At 50.5% G+C, this 22,782-nt stretch overlaps 1 protein-coding gene across 1 annotated transcript in view; it reads left to right on the top strand.

The window, feature by feature from the left end:
• The window catches only part of SLC4A9 (solute carrier family 4 member 9), a 53,074-nt gene extending 30,973 nt beyond the window's left edge, over window positions 1-22,101 (top strand). The window contains exons 15-21 of the mRNA XM_073358090.1: window positions 222-383; window positions 8,824-9,002; window positions 10,144-10,216; window positions 11,615-11,683; window positions 15,367-15,540; window positions 16,676-16,831; window positions 21,514-22,101. Of these exons, the coding sequence (XP_073214191.1) occupies window positions 222-383; window positions 8,824-9,002; window positions 10,144-10,216; window positions 11,615-11,683; window positions 15,367-15,540; window positions 16,676-16,831; window positions 21,514-21,597 (897 nt within the window). The 3' untranslated portion in view covers window positions 21,598-22,101. The remainder of the gene's footprint in view (window positions 1-221; window positions 384-8,823; window positions 9,003-10,143; window positions 10,217-11,614; window positions 11,684-15,366; window positions 15,541-16,675; window positions 16,832-21,513) is intronic.
• Window positions 22,102-22,782: the final 681 nt, after the last annotated feature.

A 22,782-nucleotide genomic window follows, 5' to 3' on the forward strand; every position in this document is an offset into this window, starting at 1 on the left:
GAGGGGAGTGAGGGTTCCCTTTGCTCTGAAGCATCCTGTGTTGACCATTGCTGGAGACCTAGTGGAGAACCGTCTGGGCCAGTAATCTGACCTGCCCAGCCCAGCCCAGCCCACCCCACCCCACCCCAATGTTGCCCAAAGCACTTTTTGCCCATTAGTAAGTGCAGTGCAGGGTGCTAGCCCTGTAATGTACAATCTGACCTCTTGCACTCCCCGTGCAGCCCACGAACTCCCAGCGAGGCTGGGTCGTGTTTCCCTTGGGAGTGAACCCTTGGTGGGTTTGCCTGGTCTCCACCGTGCCTGCCGTTCTGGTCATCATCCTCATCTTCATGGACCAGCAAATCACCGCTGTCATCCTCAACCGCAAAGAATACAGGCTCCAGGTCAGTGAGGGGCAGGCCAGCCAGGGCATGGCGGGAGGCTGGTGGTGCTGGGGAACTGGGTATAGTGGGAGCCTGGCAGTGCCAGGCAGGCCGGCCTGGGCATGGTGGGAGGCTGGCAGTGCTGAGGATCTGGGTGTAGTGGGAGGCTGGCAGTGCCGGGCAGGCCGGCCCGGGCATGGTGGGAGGCTGGCAGTGCTGATGATCTGGGTACAGTGGGAGGCTGGCAGTGCAGGGCAGGATGGCCTAGGGATGGCGGGAGGCTGGCAGTCCTGGGGATTTGGGCATGGCGGGAGGCTGGTAGTGCTGAGGATCTGGGTATAGGGGGAGGCTGGCAGTTCGGGGCAAGATGGCCCAGGCATAGTGGGAGGCTGGCAGTGTGGGGCAGGATGGCCTGGGGATGGCAGGAGGCTGGCAGTATGGGCAGGCTGGCCTGGGCATGTCGGGTGGCTGGCAGCATGGGGCAGGCCAACCTGGGGATGGGAGGATGGGCTGTTTTAGAGGGAATCACACAGGCTTGTGCAGCTGCCCTGTTCAACACCTTGTGGGTTTCCTTTATTCCAAGGAAACCGTCATGTCTGCCCAGAAATTGGGAGCCGGTAGGTTAAATCCCATCTGTTCTAGGGGCTCTGAGGGGCGGGGCTAAAGTTGCCAACTTTCTAATTACACAAACCCAAACACCCTTTCCCTGCCCCCTTCCCCGCCCCGTCCCAAGGTCCTGACCCTTGTCTAGCCCTTTCTCCGAGGCTCCGCACCCCACTCACTCCATCCCCCCTCCCTCTGTTGCTTGCTCTTCCCCAACCCTCACTTGCTCATTTTCACGAGGCTGGTGCAGGGGGTTGGGGTCCAGGAAGGGGTGAGGGTGTCAGCTGGGGGTGTGGGCTCTGAGGTGGGGCTGCGGATGAGGAGTTTTGGGTGAAGGAGGGGGCTCCTGGCTGTGGGCTGGGGCCGAGGGCTTCAGAGTGTGGGAGGGGGCTCCAGGCTGAGGCAGGGGTTTGCAGTGTGGGAAGGGGTATGGGCTCTGGGCTGGGGGTGCAAGCTCTGGGGTGGGGCCAGAAATGAGGGATTCAGGGTGCGGGAGGGAGATCTGCGCTGGGGAAGGAGGCTGAGGTGCAGGAGTGGGTGAGGGCTCCGGCTGGGGGTGTGAGCTCTGGGGTGGGGTCAGGAATGAGGGATTTGCGGTGCTGGAGGGGGCTCCAGGCTGGGGCCGAGGGGTTAGGCATACAGGAGAGGGTTCCAAGCTGGGGCAGGTGGTTGGGGTGTGGGAGGGGTTTCAGGGTGTGGGCTCCGGGCGGCGCTCACCTCGGGTGGCTCCCTGGAAGTGGTGACATGTCCCTTGGCCCCTACACAGAGGCATGGCCAGATGGCTCTCCGCACTGCCTCTGCCCACAGGAATTGCTCCCGCAGCTCCCATTGGCCGCCGTTCTCGGCCAACGGGAACTGCAGAGTCAGCGTTCAGGGAGGGGCCTGTGGCTGCCCCTAAATGTAGGAGCCAAGGGGAGCTGTGTGGAGCGGGTAGGGAGCCTGCCAGTCTCACGCCAACTGGACTTTTAACGGCCTGGTCAGCAGTGCTGATGGGAGCCGCTAGGGTCCCTTTTCAACCGGGCATTCCAGTCGAAAACCAGACACCTCATTTCCCTACGTGGGGTTCCCTGCAGGCTCTGATCTGGAACCTTGCCCTAATGCATGGAGGGCAGGGCTGGGGAGGCATTGGGTGCAGGGCCCCTGCTCTAGGCTAGTCTCCCAAGCATTGGTGTCCAATGCAGTGTGAAGGGCTGGATTGTCATGGGGTCACCATCCCTGGTTAAAGCATATCAGACAGGAAAGGCTGATCATGCCAGCTGTCCATGTTAACAGGAGATGCAGCTTGCTGGCATTGTGTAGTGAGGCACAGTGAGGTCTGTCTCTGAATGGAGTTCTGCTCCAGTGAGCCAGGCCCCAGAAGGGGGATGAGTGCCTGCGGAGCTGGGGAGGGGCATGTTGCAGCTGCTCCCCAGCCCAGTTTCTATCAGCGTGAAGAATCAGGACTAATGCAAAACCAAATCCAAACTGGAGGCTGTCTGTGGGCTGGTGAAGGGCTCTTCCTGGGGAGTGCTGGGCCCCGCATGCGTGTCCCTGCATTTGGGGTCATGGGGACATTTGAAAACAAAGGTATTATTTAAAATCAATGCACTGGGAGGGGGGCCGCTTTCTTCCCCTTCCCCTTCCCCTTCCCCTTCCCCTTCCCCTTCTCAGAAGGGAGGGAGCCAGGAATTCTCCCAGCTAATTGCCTGGCAGAGGCTCTCAGCCACTCAGGGACTGATCCTGTGAAGAGCTGAGAGCCTCTGGCAAGGTGCTGAGTACCCTCAGTTGGCCCTGAAGTCACTGGGAGATGAGGGCACTCAGCACTTCCCAAGATTAAGCCCTTAGCTTGGGCCACGACAAAGCCCCTAAATCCACAGGGGCCTCTAAACACAGTGCTCTCCGCATGACATCCCTCTGAGCCCTGGGACCCCTGGCAAAGCAAGGGCCAGCTCCTCCCATCACCCAGGGAAACAAGGGCTTCCCCAGAGCCTTTCATGCTAGGATCTCAGCCCGTTTCTCCAACGCCAGGCAGCATTGTCAGCTCCATTTTACAGCTGGGAAAAGTGAGGCCCAGAGAGACTAGTGACTTGCCCAGAGTTACACGGTGAATCAGTCAGGACTAAATGCCCAGTCTCCTTTCTCCCAGTGTCTTGATCTAACCACTAGGCCACACTGCCTCCCTTCAGCCGATGCCAGCAAGGGACCTTTCCTTTGTGCTCCTCCCCTAGTCTCCCTGGCTCAGCTGCCTGTCTGTCCCTAGCATCCTGTGGCATCATTTGCCACAGGCACTGACGTCCCAGCTGCACGTACTAGCAGGAATCTCTCTGGATGAGAGAGTGCAGCTTTCTCTCTGACACTGCCATGCCGCTTGGCCCCTGGCCGTCAGGGCGCCTTACCCAGGGCTGGGCCCTGCTGGCACTTGTTTTTCTCATGAGGCGTACTGAGGTTTTCCCTAACCTGCTCGCACAGGCACAAACTCAGAGCCAAGGATGAAGCCTTCTCCAATCACCAGACCTGGGAACACACCTGGTTTTGTTCGGCTGAGCTGGGATTGTGACTGATCCAATTGCTCTTGCTGTGCTTGTTCACCTCCCTGATGCATATCAGCTGCCCTCCGAAGGCATCTCCTAAGAGTTACCAGCAGGAAGATACCCAGTCTCCTTCCTCCCTGGAGCAAACCCCTGCACAAGCTGTTGTGTTAGTCTGACTTCCCTGCCTGCTTCTGAAGGCTGGATAGAAATGGCCAGCTTAGCTTAGAGAAGGAGAAATGAGCTGCAGTGCTAGAGCTAGGTGCAAGCAGCCCTTAGTAAACAAGCCCTGCTGCATTCGGCAGGAAGCCTCCAGAGGCCATGGTTCAGGCTAGACTCACCCCCTAGAGCCAGATGAATGGTGGCAGAAACGGATTTGGGAATAACTTGGCAGAAAAAACACTGTGCTCAGTTCCCTGTGATTCCTGGGGTCAGAGCGTAGTGTTGTTCTTTGGGGATGTCTCCATGTGGATTCCGTTCTACACTGTGCACGTGCTTCGTGCATGTGAGACTGGAGTCTGAATAGCAGTGTCTCTTGGGGCGCACCTGTGCTGCACATGTCCTCCCACCCCCTGCCAGCTGACAGAATACCATCACCATCCTTCAGTTCCCGCTTACAGCCCATGGCAGCAAGATGGAACCAAACCTGCGGCCCCTTCACGCTCGTTTGTCGCACAGTGACTTAGGGTTCATTCCCTTAGAATGACATTCTTTTCTTTTCTTCCTCAAACTTTTGGGTTTTTTTTAAATTCCTATTATTGTTTTGCCCCACCCCCCCACACCGCACTACCACCTTATATGGTGGACTTAAAGTCTGCCAGTCCTGGGATGGTCCCATTCCTGGCCCTGCCAGGCAGAACTGCTGTTTATTTTGTTTAGGCGAGAGCCCCCCGCACCTGACCATGGCTCTATCTGCTGGTCCTTCTTGCCAAGAAGGAGAAACACCCAGGAGACATGAGACTAAAATCTTTTCTTCTGGAGCAGTCTAGGAGGGGCACTTTGGACCCAGCAGAACTAACATCCAGCTCCAAGTCAGGCCCTTTCACTTCAAAATCCACGTCATCAGTGCCCCTGTCAGCCAGGCTGTGACTCCTAAAGCCAGCACCAGTGTTTATACCCCCACCTTGAGGTGGAAGCCCTTCAGATTCTAATCTCAGACCAGACAGGGAGCACCCACATACTTCCAGTAACAACCTGCTGATTATTCTCCAAGAAAGGAACCCAGGTTCTCTCAAAGGAAACGACCTGCTTACAGACTTTTTACAGGCTCAAGACTGGTTTGTGGTTCTCGAACTCCAGGATGCAAATTTCTGTATCAGGATCCATCTGACCCATAAAAAGGTCACGTTTCACAGTAGGGCCCAACCACTATCAATACCATGTCGTTAACAGCGAGAGTCTTCACAAAATGCTTGGCTGTGGTGGCCACAGATGTAAGGAGACAAGGCGTTCTTGTCTATCCATATCTAGATGATTGGCTGATCAAAGGCAGGTCTCATCAGGATGTTACCACAACCCTAAACATAGATTTTGACCTGTTCAGAGAGTTGGACATGATAGTAAACTACAAAAAGTAATCACTCAACCCTTCACAGGGGATAGAGTTCATAGGCGCTCTCATCTATTCAAATTGGCAAAGGCCTATCTTCCAGAAGAAAGATTTCAGTCTATATAGGCAATATCCAACATCAAGTTACATCCGTCAATTACACTGAGAAGCTGTCTCAAACTTTTAGGCCACATGTCATTTTTTACAGGTGACACCACTAGCCCAACTTCACCTATCCCTGTTACAGGACTGGCTGAGATCAGTGTGTCCCTATGAGACATCAAATGGACATGCATATCATGATCCCAGCTCATATCTTGCCTTTGCTAGGATGATGGACAGACTCACAGAATGTGTGAAGAAGAGTACCATACTCCGCCTCTCCTCCTCCAAAGACACTGATCAGAGACACATCGGAAACAGGGTGGGGTGCTCACTGGAACCATCTCCAAATACAGGGAATGTGGTTGCAGCAAGAGATGGGACTGCATATAAACCTCTTGGAACGCAGGACAATCAGGTTAACCTACAAAGCGTTCCTGCCAGCCTTAAGGAATTCCAGCACACAGAACCCAACAGACAGCACATTTGCAATATATTATCTAAACAAGAGGGAAGTTGCCCATTCCTCACCCCTGTGCCAAGAGGCACTCAACCTATGGACTTGGTGTTGACTTCCTAAGATAACTCCAATTGCTCTTATCTCCCACCAGCCAACAGCAAATTGGGGACAGATTGTCTGCTGAGACAATCATGGTCTCTGAAAAGCACCATCCTCAGACTGAGATTTCACCAGTGGGGAAATTCCACCAAAGAAAACATGATGTGTCCAGTCTTTTGCTCCAGAGTAGGCATGAGCCCAGGTGGCGTGCAAGACACTGAATCCAGGTGTCATGTATGCATTTCAACCCCTCCCTCTGATACCCAGGGGGATAGGGAAAATCAGTCATGATGCAGCTACACCAATCCTGATTGGCCGAGGCAGTTCTGGCTGATAACTCGCCTCTGAATGTCAACTCGGCCTCCAAAGGCACTTCCAGATGGTCCAGACATAATATCACAAAGATGAGATCAAATTCTTCACCCAGACCCAAACTAATTACACCTGATGGCCCAGATGCTGGCTGGCAAAGTGCTACTGACTGTTCCCTACAGGTATGAGAAGTCCTACTGCACAGCAGGAAGCCCTCCACAAGGAAAACCTGCTCCTCAAAGTGGAGAAGGCTTTCAGTTTGGGCAGCCCAGCACAAACTTGATGCATTGGAGACCCCTGCTCCCAAGATGTTTGATTATGTCCTGCACCTGAAATTTTCTGGACTCTCATTCAGTTCAATGAAGGTCCATTTCGCAGTGATTTTGCCATGCCGTCCTCTCTTCCAGTGAAGCCCAGTATTCTCCCATCCTGCTGTTTCTAGGTTTTTGAAAGGGTTGCTTCACACTTATTCACCAATCAGAGAGCTCCAGCTTACTTGGGATCTCCATATTGTCCTTTCCGCCCCATATTTGAGCCTTTTTCTGAAAGCTCTCTACACTACCATATTCTCAGGAAGGCCATAACATTAGCATGTGAGCCCTGAGCTCTTGTCGCTCACCCAACTTCCACACATTCCACAGAGATATGGTGGTGGTGAGCCCTCATCCCAAATTTATTCCCAAAGATGGCTTGGACTTTGAGTTAGCTCAATCTATTCATTTTCCTTCCCACACCCAAGCCCCGCTGCTTCCTCGGAGAGAAAAAACTTCAGACCTTGGATGTCTCAAGGGCTTTGCTATATTGCCTGGATAGGCCGAAGGGCTTTGTCCTGTCTCCCCTGTTGTGCTTCTGAAGCCATTTCTTCCAAGAGAGTGTCTACGTGGATCACCCAGTGCAATTCAGTCTGCTCTCACATGATCGAGGGGATATTCCTCTGGATATCAAAGCTCATTCACCAGAGCTTAGGCTGCCTCTTCTGTGAATTTCAGCAACATCCCCATACCTGAGATCTTCAAGGCAGCCATGCAGAGGCATCCCCCCTCACTTTCATTAAACATGATGGCCCTCAGCGTGGCTGCGAGATAGGAAGGCAGTTTTGGGAGGGCCACTGGGACTCCTCAACACCACCTTCTAGATGAGGTCTGCTTGCTAGTCCCCCAAAGTGGGATTCACACAGACAAGCAGTCGAAAATGAGGGAACAGTTATTTACGTGGCGGTAAGTGTGTTTCATTGAGATGTTCTGTCTGTGTGAATCCCACGAAACCTTCCATTCCCTGCTTGTTTCTTTACCTGGAAGGCTGAGTTAGAGAGGGAGGAGAGGGATGGTTGCAGTTGATCTGCCCTTGGGTGGGCAGGGCATGAGGACGTGCAAGATGCAGGTTCAGCCCAGCAGACTTTACTGTTCCAAGATTCCAATCTCTTGTGCAGGAGGCACATGTGGGATCCACACAGATAAAACATCCCAAAGAAGCACAGTTACCATGAGGTGTGTAATTATTCTTTATCCTCGAGGAGTCAGGCTGCTGCTGGGTAGCTGTGAAAATGTTACAAAATCCCTGATTTTAGCATGAATGATTTTTCGTCTGTAAATTTGTAGTGGAGAGCACATTATGTGTGATTCATTATCCCCCTGTTCAGTACATCCAGGCAGGATCAGGGAAAAAATGTGACTTAAGCAACCAACCCCACCCCACTAATATAGTGACTAGAGCAAAGGAGGTGAACAGTTTCTGAACAATCCATGCTTTATGGATGATTGTTCCACAACAAATCCTACTGAAGAATGAATACATTTGCATTATATTGGGATTTGATCACAGATGACAGGCTAACCAGAAAGAGGACTAGGTACATAAATAGACCATATCAGCTCAAGTCTCTGCAGTGACTATGGTCATCGCTCTAGAATGCTAGTATTTTTATTTAAAAGCCCTTGTAGTTTTCAGACAGATCAATGAACAGAAACAAAAATGAACCAGAAACCATGTAGAGAAATAGACCATCCATGAATAGTCCCAACAGACAGTGTTAATAGCGGCTACCTTGTTGTGTAGAGACACTGGTCACTGGAATGTAGGGTACACATGCACGCTGACTGGATTAGAGATTGGAACTCATCCTACACCTCAAGCCAATCAGGAACTAACAGGATCCTGACTGTACACATTTTCTTTTGTTTTCGTTGAATTACTGAGAGCCAGCTGGCTTGGGGGTGGGGGGACGGATTGTTTAATTATTTCCCTGTAGGTTATTAACTTTTTTTTTCCAAACATGTATCAAGGGATCATTGTCCACTAGACAGCAAGCTGATTGCCTAATTGGTTGGTAATGCTTGAGGGGCCGGATTTTTAAAGTATTTAGGCACCTAAAGATGTGAATTCTAGTGGGATTTGCAAAACCCCTGGGGCACCTGACTCCCAGCAATTTCCACCAGCAAAAATGAGACCCTTCCCACTTGACCATCCCATGGTTAAAAGCATGGGGATAGGCCTGGCTGTGTGAGCTGAAGTTAAGAGCTGCAGGCTGTGTCAGCCCAAGGGAGGAAGTAAATCCCAGAGTCAAGGGTGCTTCACTGAGAATGTCCTACCCCCAGCCTCTAGCTAGGGAGCCCAACTCCTCTGCAGTGGCAATGCAGGAGGTGATCTCTGTTGGCTGATGGAACTTCCATTTGGTATAATGTACCCATAGGGTCAAATTCTGGCCCTTGGCTACATTCACAGAGCTCCTGCTACAGCCAGTAGGATCCATTAGAAACAAGATTTAACCCTTGATTCCCCATTCCCTGCAGGCTGCTGCGTCTCTGAGCACTGATGTGTCTCTCATTCCAGAAAGGGGCAGGTTTTCACCTGGATTTATTCTGTGTTTCCCTTCTGATGATCCTCACATCTGTGACGGGCCTCCCGTGGTATGTGTCTGCCACTGTCATCTCCCTAGCCCACATGGACAGCCTGAAAAAGGAGAGTACAACTTCTGCACCAGGAGAGCAGCCCAAGTTCCTGGGAATCAGGTATTGTTTCCCCCTCCCATTACACAAAACCACCTTGAAAATTCCAGCTGGCATGCTCTCCAAGGGCCAGGCTGACCCTAGAATTCCAGTGCTGAGTTGTGGTGAACTCTGTGGTGAATATTACTCGTAGAAATCACTGAACAACTAAGGGAAAATGTGTCCCGCTGATGATCTGGTGCTGGAAGTGCTCTCGGAATTGTCTTCCCAGTCAACCTGACTCCATGCCTCGGAGTGCAGGGTGCTATGGAAGTGAGGAAAGAAGCTCCCCTTCCCCAGGTCCTCACTGCACAGTTGGCCAGCTGCATTACGAGGGAATTTTGCATTCCCCTAAAGCACCAGGTACCAGCCACTGCTGGAGGTTGGGATTTTGGAACAGATGTATGGCTGATGTATAGAAAACCAGTGAATGGATGGGCACGCAATCAGATCCATCTGTCTGTCTAATTAGACAGTCAACTGAGAGTTTTGTGTTCACTAGAATGGTCTGTAGATGTTCTCTACTCACTGGGCAGAGCTACATACTGTGCTACAAGAGCAAGTACTAAGTATGCATGGATTTTTTATTACTGGTTTTCACACCATGTTAAGGCATAGCTATCCATGCAATGAGGCCATCGTATAGGGTGCTTGTAACCCCATACAATTCCTGAACAGTCAGTTATCACTGTGCTGCAGGAGCCAATGACAGGGAAAAGTCTAGGGTGATGGCAGAAGTTTTTTCCTTCACTCTTTGACATCACTTCTCCTTTTGCAATGCCTGGTTTGACTCTGAGGTAGAGAAGTGAAGGCTGGTGCTTCAGAGCACCTGGTTCAGAGAAGAACAGCAAAGCAAACCAGGGGCTTCTGCACAGGTCCTTCTCAGATGATGCCTGCAGCTCCATTTGGAGCACCTGTGTGCAGTTCCTTGATTTGTTCACATTCAGGTGATCCCTAGAGGCAAAGCGGAAATGGAGCATTAGCAGAGGCTTAGGGGATACTACAGGCAGGGCTACTTGCAGCTGGGGCATCTTCGTATGGCGCTGGAGCAGTGCACTGGCTGTTCTGCTCTGTATCCCTGGCTATAGATTGGGCCGCGTAAGAAGAGCTGTGGTTCAAACATGAAATACAAAGTGTCTCTAACAGCAGGAGTGTTTGTCTGCAGGGAGCAGAGACTGACTGGCCTGGTGGTCTTTATCCTCACCGGAGTGTCGGTTTTTTTGGCCCCGGTTCTCAAGGTAATAAAGCGTTTTTGGTTTACATCATTATTACAGAAGTGGGAAAAGACTGGACTATCAGCACAGAGCCCACAGCAATGGATGCATCAGAAATTCTGATAGTCCTTCTCAGTTAATTTTCACTCATCTAAGCCCAAGAAAATACCATTCACCATCCCATATTGTAATGGATGACCTGCATTCCTCCATCATCTTCCAGCAACAGCTCCTCCTCCAATTCACCCCCTCCTGTGCCAGCTTCACCTCCTATCTTCCATATGCAGGCCAAAGACCTCCCTCCACTGTCGCCATTCCGATGCTTATCGAGAGACCACAGCATGGTCACATTTTACCCTCCTCATACAGTCCCCATACAGTCCCTACTCTATACTGTTCCACTTCATACTGCTCCACTACGGTATGTCTAAACTTGGAGTGGGAGGTGTAAATTCCAGCTTGAGGAGACATACCCACGCTAGCTCTGATCGAGCCAATGTACTCAGATGGAAGCATAGCCATGGCAGAGCAAGCAGTGGGAGGAACTAGCCATCCTATGTACATGCCTGCCCAAAATGCTAGTCATATACTTGGCGCGTCTAGCTCTTCCCGGTGTTTGCACTGGCAGGGCTATACTAATCTGGCTGGAATTTATAGCTTCAGCTCAAACCACAAACGTACCCTATAATACACCACACAGTATGAGTGCAACCTCAAGGCGACAGAACCAGAACAAGGGCAAGTCTTGCCCAACCATCCTCCCTCTACGAAGACCGCTGCCACATAATGAGCTTTTCTCCCTCTGATGTGGGACTGGGATCCAAGTCTCTGCATCCAAGCAGATCTCCACCCTGACCCTTTCCATTGGCCAAATAATATCTGTAGTCTACAGTGTACCTCTTTTTCCAAACCAAACTAGACAGCATCTGCATCTGAAGGATAGTGCGAGAGTAACAAAACCTTAGTGATCTTACCTCTGATTTGTCATCAGATGGACAGTTCAGGGTATAGTGGGGTATGGGGGCAGAGTTAAGGGTGTTTGTGGAACCTTTTTTCAGAATTTCCTGACTTTCAAATATTTGTGCTTTGAAAACATTCTCTTGCAGCAGAATTTCCTGGTTTTCAAACATTTGGATTTTGATACCCACAACTTTCTAGCAAGTTGTTTTCTGCAGTAGCTAATCTGTCTTTACCACCATAATGCTATCTTAACCAAGTGTGCTGCGTAGGAATATATCCAAAGTTCAAATCCTTATACCTTAAGCAATAACCATAAAACTAAACTGCTGTGTCTGAAATGAAACAACCAAACGGGCCGGCCATACTTGAAGACTGACCTTATGGAAGATGATTAAATTCCATAAGTTTTTGTAAGGAAAGCTACATCTGACTCTGCTGATGCTTCTCACTTGATTTCTCCAGTATATCCCTATGCCTGTGCTGTATGGTGTCTTTCTGTACATGGGTGTGGCCGCTCTTAACAGTATCCAGGTGAGTACAGATCCACAGAGGTCAATCACCTTGACATTTCTGCTCCAGTTTCTCAATGTTCTCAATGTGTGGGTTGAATTCAGGGGATGTAACATTTTTGCTCAGTTCCAGCTCTAGCCATATGTTGTGGCATGGGGGCTTATTTATAAATTTGTTAATGTTTGCGTGGGAGGGAGACATCACAAATGTGTTGTGCAGGTCATCCCAAACAAAGGCTGATAGACCCCCCCATCCCACCACCCCATGTATTGTCTAGGTATCCCATCTGTTACAGAAAACCTATTGTAGAGAGTTTGAACACACACATTGATTAGGACAATTTTCTGTGTCTTCTCACCAATAAAGGTGGGTGTTTTGGGGTACACAGCAAAAAAAAAAATCCCACAGCAGCGAATCTCAGAGTCTGGGTCAACTGACTCGGACACACGCTACGGGGCTAAAAATAGCCGTGTTAGATGTTTGGGCTGGAGCCCGGGCTCTGAGACCCAGCGAAGGGAGATGGGTCTGAGAGCCCTGTGTCCAGCCTGTGCAAGAAACATCTTCACTACTATCTGTAGCCCCATAGCACGAGCCCCACGAGCCTGGGTCAGTTGATCCAGGTTCTGAGACTTGCTGCTGTGGGTTTGAGTTTTTTTGTTTTGCAGCGTAGACGTCTCCTTAGTTACGGTGTGTCTGTGACTCCTACTGTTCAGGGCCCATTGACCTGGAATACAAAATAAAAGTGTCACAATGTCACCAAAAATGTTTGGTATCTCAGGGCCTGTTAGGCTAAGAAGAGGGGCCCATTCCTAGTGCTACCGAGCTCTCATTTCTAGCATGGTTGTACGCAGGGTAACAGAGCATACAGCTGGGACTTACTTAAGCATAGAAAAGCTGTTCCTGGTGCAGGGCTGGTTTTTGCCTTTCCTGGTGTGATTTTGAAGGGGAAATTCCACATTTGGAGGGAGAGGAGGGAAAATGTCTGGGGCAGGTTGACAAAAGGAGGCTGGTTGGAGCTGCATCAGGCACTGACTGGAACATTAGAAAGAGTCCCATGGAGCTCGATTAGGGAGCAGAGTGCAGGCAAGGCATTCAAAGGTGTATGCTAAAGAAATGTATCCCAAGATGCTGCCATTTATCACAGATAGGCATCACGCACTAGGATGGGTAGAGGGGTGTGAATGGGGATGGATGGATAGATTTTATCACTTAGATAGAGGAAAGGAGATATTAAAAGAGCCATGTAATAAACTGCATTTATATTACACCTTTAAATGCCTCAACTGCCCTACTGCCAATATTCCAACCCTCTGGACAATTTCAAACTGCTATGGGGTTTTTTTTGTTTGTTTGTTTCTGTAGAAAAACGTCCTGCCCCAGAGATCTCTCTTTCTTTCCCTAAATGGGGCATTTTCCCCAAAAATGACCCCACCTTGAGGCATGGGATAGGAAATATCCATCCTGAACCTGTGCCAGGTTGGAAGCCTGGCATTCTGCAAACTGTTAGTGCTAGAAGCTGGAGGTTTATCTGATTGGAAAGGGGAGGTTCCCAGCTTTCTAACGGGGGACGCAGCACAGAGGGGTCTGAGATATCAGTCCTTGAAATCACAACAATTATAGAAAAGCTATTTTAGGCCAGGTTTAGAAGCGTCTAACATTCCCCTTGTTTGTAGGCAGCCAGCTCCCACTGTAGGACCACTGGATTCACAGTACAAATAAAATAAAACACCCTCTCTAAAACACTCCAAAAATAGCTGGTCTGTAGCACATGTGGCAGATGCAGAATCCGTGGCGGGGTGGGGGTGGCAGAAAGGGTTTATTGGCTCTGGTTTGGCATGACCTGCCTAACTCACTTGTGGTTTCAGCATCCTGGTCTCATGCCAATAAAACTGTTCTGCCCCTATGCCCCACTGGGTATTCCCTGTTAGCGGTGGGTCTGTTGAAGGCTCGTATGTTACAACAAAGCTATTGGAGAAAGGCCTTAGAGAGTCCTTTACAAATGGCCTGTCCTAGCCCTCGTTTGTCTGTCACAACTCTAAAGAGAGCTTTGGCCCGGCCAGCATCTAAACTGATCCCAGTGCCTGGTCTCAGTGCTACCGCGCTGGAGGGGCTGTGCTGGAGCCAAGAAGCTGCCAGCAGAAGCACTCTAGAAAAACAGTGCCAGTGTGGAGGAGCTGGTGCCAGGGTGCTTTGCTTTTAGCTGGGACTCTCTGTTTCCAGGGTCTTTTCATTTTGCTCTTAGCCCAATGGGGCAGTTGCTGTAATGATTAACCCCTCTGTGCTCACTGAACTGAGGGCTGAAGTAACAGGAGCCAGCTCTGGGAGAGGGTATGGTTAGAGGTGACTGGCGAAGGATGAGACAAGTCAGGTTTGAGCCCTTTTCTGCATCATTGTGATGAATAATAAGGCCTCAGAGAAGCGGCCAGGGGAGGGGTAAGGGTTTTGGCTGGAGGAGATTTTTAGTTTAGTTTTGCTTTTTTTAATATTACCTGAAAAGCATTGGGGATATTATCTCCTGTCTTTCCTGGTTTTGCTGGAGAACTCCTTGGATAGCTCAGTGCTGTGGTCTCGGAGCTTTCTCAGCCCTTCACTGAAAGGGCAGGGTGTTCAGTATCTTTAAGAAAAAGAGAGAGAGAGAGAAAGAGAGAGAGAGAGAGAGCTTCTTGCCTAAGGGTTTGAGTCAAGTGTTAACAAAACCAAGCAAAAATAGCGTGTAAACCGTCTGAATAAAAATCCTTTCCTCTCTCGATCACTCCGGGTTCACCTCCACGCTCTCTGCGACTTCAGAACCCTGCCAGTTCTCCAGGCAGCCATGAAGCCTTCCCGGAACAACATGGTTGATAAGACCTCGATTTCTAATGGAAATATAAACAGTGGGAGTCCTTTTTTCTTTACGATAAAACCCTTCCAGGCACAATCCCATTTCCCCCCTTTGGCTAGCTCTGTGGTTCAGGAGAGCCTGCCTCTCTGTTTCTGTCTCTCTCTCTCACACACACACATGCAGAGCTGAAAGTTAATCAGAGCTGCTGCAAGTGAGTGAAATTGAGAGAGGGAGAAAGAGAGAGAGAGAGAGAGAAGAAGAATTGTGTCCTGTGATGTGTGCTTCTGACTGTTGGATGGAACTCCTACTAGACTGCCAGGAGCTGAAGATTGCAGTATGTCCAGTGTTACCAGCTCTCATGATTTTATTGCAAGTCTTGTGATAGTTGGTGTTTTTTGTAAAGCCCCAACTCCTGAAGGCATGTAATTAAGAGAGAATCTGTTTTAGTTAAAAAAAAATCAACCCCTCTTCCTTGCAGAGAAACTTGAAATCATGACCCAGGTTAGGGCTGGCAGCACCGCATGTTGTTGGAAAGATTTTCCCCAGGCAGGTTTCCAATCTGAGCTTGCTGTAGGACTTCAGAGGCGTTTATGGCATGTAAATCAGCCTAGCAGAATTTTCCTAAAGTGTTCCCTCTTAGTATAGGGAATGTCTGTGGGACTACTTTACCCAGAATCCTTAGCAGGAAGTTGGGGTTGGTGTTTGGAGTGTGAAAAGCAAAGCCTGGCAGATTGCAATCTGCAGACCTCAGGGTCTTAGACTCTCCTTACCAGAAATAAATCCCCCAGATGAGTCCTGGGAACCTGAGTGTCCTGTCTCATTGCTGGGCCAGCAGCTCACTCATTTGGCACTTTGTGACCTGTTCGCCCTTGTTCCATTTCAGTTCATGGACAGAATCCAGCTCCTTCTGATGCCCACCAAACACCAGCCTGACTTCATGTACCTTCGCCACGTGCCCCTGCGCCGAGTGCACCTCTTCACCCTCATTCAGATGCTCTGCCTGGCTGCGCTGTGGATCCTCAAGTCAACCGTAGCTGCCATTATTTTCCCAGTGATGGTAGGATGCCCTCTTAGCCGGGCAGCAACAAGCTCACTGTGTCCTGCTAGACTGAGTGGCTTTCTCCCTATGTAGAAGGGGAGCACTTGTTGATCTGCCTCTCCCCCCCTGGTCCCACTTTGGTATGGCCCAGAAATAGCCAAGTCCCAGGCCTCGGACAGCCCTAGATCCTGACTCCTGGGCTTCCTCTCTCTCCCCTCCTATGAAGTGCTCACAATTCCCATTAGACAAGGCCTTCCAGGCTTGCTTGAGAGAATGGGCTGCCAAAGGGATCAGCTCCTACTCTCTACCCAAGGGTGTGAGAGACCTACAGTGTGCCTTGGCTTCCCAGACACACAGCCTGATGCCCTATGTTTAGGACTGCCCTTGATGAACATTTGGAAACTCCAGCTGCTGCAGGAACTTAGATGCCTCCCTATTGATTGGAGTGGGCTGTCCCTGTGCTCTGCAATGGTTCCTGTGCAGTCCAGGATCGCAGTGCTAACTGTCAATGGTGTGCCAGCTCTGGGACCGAGGCCCTGCTGGCTGTATGTTCGCACATGGCAGCTGAGGTTTGCTGGGGTGTCTCTGCTGTCTGAAGAGTGGGTTGGAGACTTTGATGATCTGGGAAGGTGGTAACCGGGCCTGGTTTGGAAAGCTTCAGACCTGAAAGGTAGAATCTCCATTGCTGGAGGTATTGAGGGCCTTTTCCTGCTCCTACTGAAGGTAGTGGAAGTGTTGTCACTGACTTCACTGATTGCAAGAATGGGATGGGCTCTCAAATGGGGGCCTGGAGTGAACTGACATAAGACTCAACCCTACATTGGCAGGGGATGTGATCCACTTCAGTAATAATACTTTGCACATATATAGCAGCTTGCATCCAAAGACCTCAAAAAATCCCCCACTTAAAGACTAATTTAGCCTTGCACCCCTCCAATGTATTATCCCCATATTACAGATTGGGAAACTTAGGCACAGAGCAGCACTGCGTCTTGCCCTAGGGCTCACAGCAAGTAAATGGTAAAGTCAGAATAGAACTCAGGAGTCCTGACTCCCACTCCCATGCTGTGACCACTGAATTACACTCCCTGGGGGTCACTAATTGTGCCTGTCCTTTGCATGATACTTACTTGAGCCTTTGGTTTGGCCCCAGCTCCTAGCGCTGGTGGGGATCCGGAAGGCGATGGAGTGCATCTTCTCCCGGCAGGACCTCAGCTGGCTGGATGACATCATGCCAGAAGATGACAGGAAAGAGGAAGAAGAAAAGCTGCAGAGGAGCCAGGAGAAGGAGGAGAGTGACAGCGAGGATGTAAGTGGGGCAAGAAAGAGCTGTTTGCCCCAAATGTCGTTACAGAGATACACAGACACACAGGGCAGGGAGGCATTCCCCTCGCTGCGGGCGAGAGCAGGGACTGGCCTCTCTCACCTTCTGGAGAAGTGCCATCGTGGGCATGCTGCCCCTTCTGCCTCAGCCCAGGCAGAGAGAGCTGATTGCCTGTCATGGGGGGCTCCATCAGGCCCAGCGAGACAGGCTGAGTGAACATACTTGCTGAGGAGGCAACGACAGTGTGGGGGGAAGAGAGGGAGAAGATGCTCCTTCCCCACTGGGGCTCCTTGGAGAGCAGTGAGCCTAATGTGTGGCTAAGGAGGGCTCCAGCACAGAGCGTCTGAGGGGCGGGAGGGACTTTGGATGGAGGCTGTAGGTCCCCCATGAGTGCCCACGAGGCTGCCTCGGTCCCATTCCAGCCTTGGGGTCCCACAGCTCACTTCTGTTAGGAACAGCGGATGCTGGCAGCTCTTTAGAGCTTCATTTTCTATTGGAAAGGCAGGCTGAGTACGGCAGGGCTTTGCTCTGGCTTGGCTGGGCTGGACAGACACAAATACTGCCACGAGGAACCCATTCACAGCCAGCAATATTGGGGGACTTCGGGAAGGGCTTCTCTGGAGCTGCTTCCTTTCCCTGGCTCCCATGCCCTTCCTGGGGCTGGAGTTACAATAGGAACAAGCAGCCAGGCCTTTCGCATCGCAGGGGATATGACAGACGGTAGCAAAGTGGCCAGCACAGACCTGCTACGAATGCCTGATGAAGCAGTAAATTATTTAGTGTGCTAGCACCAGATATGGGCAAGGCACCAGGCACCAGTACTCTCCTCATAGCTCTGAAAGGCTTTGGACGCAATCCCACAGGACATTCGCACAAGCAAACCAGGGAAATGTGATCTAGATGGAATTACTAGTAAGTGAGTGCAAAACTGGTTGAAAGACCGTAGTCAAAGAGTAGTTATCAATGGTTCACTGTCAAACTGGAAGGGTGTATCTAGTGGGGTCTCACAGGGCTTAGTCCTGGGTCCACTACTAGTCAATATTTTCATTAATGACTTGCATAATGGAGTGGAGAGTATGCTTATACTGGTGGATGACACCAAACTGGTAGGGGTTGCATGCACTTTGGGGGACAGGATTAGAATTCAAAACCACCTGGACAAATTGGAGAACTGATCTGAAATCAACAAGATGAAATTCAATAAAGATAACTGCAAAGTACTTCGCTTAGGAAGGAAAATAAAATGCACAACCACAAAATGGGGAATAACTGGCTAAGTGGTAGTACTGCTAAAAAGAATCTGGGGGTTACAGTGGATCACAAACTCAATATGGGTCAACAAAATTATGAGGTTGTGAAAAAGGCTAAAATCACATCAGGAGTGTCATGTGTAAGGCACAGGAGGTAACTATCCTGGTCTACTCGGCACTGGTGAGGCCTCAGCTGGAGTACTGTGTCCAGTTCTGGGCACCACACTTCAGGAGAGATGTGGACAAATTGGAAAGAGTCCAGAGAAGAGCAACAAAAATGAGACAAGGTTTAGAAAACCTGACTTGTAAGGAAAGGTTAAAAAAGCTGGACATGTTTCATCTTGAGAAAAGAAGACTGAAGAGGGACCTGATAACTGTCTTCACACATTTTAAGGGTTTTTCTAAAGAAGACGTTGATCAATGGTTCTCCATGTCCACTGAAGGTAGGAAAAGAAGCAAAGGGCTTAATCTGCAGCAAGGGAAATTCAGGTTAGATGTTAGGAAAAACTTTCCAACTCTTATGATGATTAAGCTCCGGAACAGGCTTCCAAGGGAGGTTGTGGCGTTTCCATCATTGGAAGCTTTTAAAAAAAAATTGGACAAACATCTGTCAAGGCTGGTCTAGGTTTATTTGGTGCTGCTGCAGCTCAGGGGCTGAACTTGATGACCTCTCAAGGTCCCTCCCAGCCCTACATTTCTGTGATTCTGTCCTAAGATCCTGAGGTGATCCTAGCCACTCAAGGGGTGGTGGAGGAGACTGCCATCAGTATCCATCAGCTGAGGAGCTCTGAGTGCTTTACTTCATGAAGCCTCCAAGCAGCCCATATCACAGAGAGGGGAAATAAGGCACAAAGATGATAAGTCCAACATTTTCAAAAGCAGCCTCTCCTCTTGGGAACCTCAATTTCTGGGCATCTATCTTGAGATGCCAGGGCCACCTCCTCAGAGGTGCTGAGCACACACAACTGCAGCTGCCGTCAGTGGGAGCCACAGAGTGCACCACTTCTGAGAAGATCAGGCCCTACGTGGCAGAAGGTGGGCACCCAAGACCAGAGGCCACTTTTGAGGCTAAGTGATCTCCTAAAGCCGAGGGCTGGACAGGTAGCGGATTTTTCCACTTGCCAGTGATTCCCAAAATCATAATCAGGGAGAAAACTAGTTTCAGGTCAAACCAAAACAATTATTTTTACCTTTCAGAAAGAAATTGTTTTGGGTTGAATCAAATATTTCATTTAGATTTTGAGCATTTTTTATGTTTAATTTTTTTATTAATAAAGTTAAAGGAAATCTTGAAATAGAAAGTCGTTTCCACTTGAAAAATCAAAACCGTTTGATTTTTTCTGATGTTTTTTGTTTGTTTGGGTTTTTTTAACCAAAACAATTTGGTGAAATCAACATGGATTCATAAAATGGGGCAGGATCCCCACATCTGCATTGTTCACTGAAAAAAAAACATTGGTCAAAGTATTTCACCCAGCTCTGGTGGATAGTTTAGGTAGGACTAGAACCCAAAATGCTCTGATCCCTGCTCTGGCCATATGTGCCATGCTCTAGAGTGAGTTAGTCGTACTTATGCCATAGGGAGGACTCACTGCCAAAGCCACAGTAAATACTATTGTAGCCTGTCTGAGCGAGGCTAAGCGGCAGGTAGCAATAGAGAAGCTCACTTAGACAGACAGCATGACTCTGAGTGGAGAATGCAGCTCTCTGCCATTGGAAGTGTTTGAATGACGCTCCACAGTCAGTGGACAAGCCAGTAACACCTGCCTTGGCCTCTGCTTCTTTCCTCCAGTCTGAATTCACATACCAGGAAAAAGGACCAGAAATTAACATCTCTGTGAATTAGAGGAATCCATCCTTGCAGATGGGACAAGGTGAAAGGTGAGGGACAGTAACTCATCTGGGCAGTGGTGAGCCAGCTGTGCTGTGTGTAGTCATAAGGAGCATGACCACCTGCAGCCTCCTGGGGATTTGCAGGCACTTAGCACCTCAGAACATCAGGCCCCAGGAAGACTGCAGGACCAGGATGGGTCACTCCTGACAGAGAGGCCCTTTCCTGCCCTACCTCACAACTTCCTCCACATACCCTACAGGGCTGGGGCTGGTCCTGCTGCCACATGGAACACTTCACATCCTCACCACACACAAGAGGATCTGTCCTCTGGGTTCTCCCTTAGACACCTAGAGCCTGCTTATCCCACCCAGCACTGCACAACCAGGGCGTGCCACAGCTGAGCTGGGGTGTGCCTTCTGCCAGCTTCACCTGGGGCATTTGGCAGCACAAGAGGTGAGTGCCCCTAGGCAGTGCAGTGAGCCAAGTGTAGCCAGATCACTTGCTAGCATGGCAGGTGACTGTACCCCGAGTGTTGTGTTCCATTTGGTGGCTGCAACGGCATCCCAGTGGGTGTGGTTCATGCTGTGTATGTGGTATGTTCAGCAGCAGGAAGCACGCAGCCCTGCTGACATGCTCGGTGCATGTTGCAACACACTGGATGCATTGCATGGTGGATGCGGACACACCTAGTTCATTTGGCAGCATCCTGGCATTTGCACTCCTTTGTGCAACTGCAACATGGCAAGGCTGTTCTTCCAGACAGGCCCAGACTATGCAGCACATGGCAGCGGAGCTCCCTCAGGTGCGCCTCCAGCATTAGGCACCCGGGCAGGTGCACTAGTGCAGGTGAACTGGGTCGATCAGAAGCAAACAAGGAATTCATAGCTACAGTACCAAAGGTTAAGTGTCTTTGAACACTCCCCTGATCACAGCAGCTGTCGCAGGGTCACACAGGCAGGGCATGTTCCAGAGCTCTGGAAGGAGGCCCACGCTGCACTGGGATTTCTAAAAGTGTCAGAGGAGGGGCAGCTTGTTCTGGAAGGCCAGGCCAAAGGAGCAGAGCACACAGAGCTTTCCTAAAGTCAGCGGCATGGGAGGGCAGAGTTGGTGAAGCTTTTTGAAGGGCTTGCCAACGTTTTCAAAGGACTCTCCCATGTAACAGCTGCTGGTCTTCAGTGAAGGAAGGAGGGCTGTGTGACTCCCAGGTAGAGCCTGGCCAGGCTTCCCTCACCCGGCTGCAGGGGGGTCCTGGGGAGTGTCCTAAGTGAGGCAGGAGGTGAGATCAGCAATTTGTGGGAACTCTGCAGGGGATGGGGACGAGGGTTCTTGTCTCCAAGTCTCTGTCCATTGTGCTGGGGGTTCTGTTTTGTAAGTGAAACAGAGCAGCAGAACTAGACAGCTGACAGTTCTTGGTTCATCTAACAAATACCAAGGATTGTAATGCAAACAGCAGAGCAACACAATCTGCTCTACTGCCAGCTGGGGCTTTGCATGGTGACTGGATCAAGGGCATCAATGTCCCTTGCAAATGAACAATAGTCTCACGGGATTTTCTTCCCCATACATAACTTCTGTGTTGGCAGGGAGTGTTTCCTAATGGTCTCATGCACGTGGAAAGCAGACGACTTGCATTTCTGGGAAGAAGTTGGTCTCCAGAGCAACATTGACATCCCAGGAACTGAGCATGGCTGGTGCATGGATGGTTTAAAGGGAAGATGCAATGCAGGGAACAAGTGTTTTTAAGCCTAAAATTCTGACAAAATGGACAAGGTAATCTCTCTCCCTCGCACATAACCAGCTGTGCTGGGTAGGATGACATTACCAAATACCTTTGCTGCATAGTCCCTGACTGAATACCATGAGTTGTTTGCAGTGTTGTTATAGCCATGTTGGTCCCAGGATATTAGAGACAAGGTGGGTAAGGTAATAGCTTTTATTGGACCAACTTCCTTTGGTAAAAGAGACAACAGAAGACCTGAAGAAGAGCTCTGTGTAAGCTCACAAGCTTGTCTCTTTCCCCATCCACCTTGTCTTTCTGGACACTGTCAGCTAACTCCTGTCTACCACTGAGTAGCTTAACGAAATCAACAATGTATGTAACTATTGTTCTATTTATTAAAGTGCTGCAATTCCTCTATTAACTGGATCCCCTGCTTGTGAGCTCTCTAGAATCATGCAATTAAAATGAAACCAGAGACTTTCTGAAACTGATTCATTTCCTTACTTGTTGGATTCCACATAGTTGGGAGTGCAGGGTGTGGGAGGGGGATGCAGTGTGCAGGAAGAAGCTCAGGGCAAGGGGTTGGGGTGCAGGAGGGGTGTGGGGTGTACGACGGGGCTCAGGGCAGGGGGTTAGGGTGCAGGAGGGGGTGCGGAGTGCGGGAGTGGGTTCAGGGCAGGGGCTTGGGGTGCAGGAGGGGGCTCAGGGCAGGGAGTTGGGTGCAGGAGTGGTGTGGGAGGGGACTTAGGGCAGGCGTTTGGGGTGCAGGAGGGGTGCAGAGTGCAGGAGGGGGCTCAGAGCAGGGGGTTGGGGTGCAGGTGGGGTTTGGGGTGCGGGCTCCGGCCCAGCGCTGTTTGCCTGGAGCGGCTCAGGGGTGGCAGCAACGCACAGCGGGGTTAAGGCAGGCTCCCGCCTGCCCTGGCCCCACATCACGCCTCTCCCCACGCCGTTCCCCATTCCCGGCCAATGGGAGCTGCGCAGGGCGGTACCTGCAGGCGAGGGCAACACGCGGAGCCCTCTGCCTCCTGCTCCCCCTCCCCCAGGGGCCGCAGGGGCATGGTGCCGGCTGCTTCTGGGAGTGGCACAGGGCCTGCGGCGCCATGAGGGTGGCAGTCCCGTGTGCCGGATCCAA

This window comes from Lepidochelys kempii, chromosome 8 (genome assembly GCF_965140265.1).
Source record: "Lepidochelys kempii isolate rLepKem1 chromosome 8, rLepKem1.hap2, whole genome shotgun sequence".
Classification (NCBI taxonomy): Eukaryota; Metazoa; Chordata; order Testudines; family Cheloniidae; genus Lepidochelys; species Lepidochelys kempii.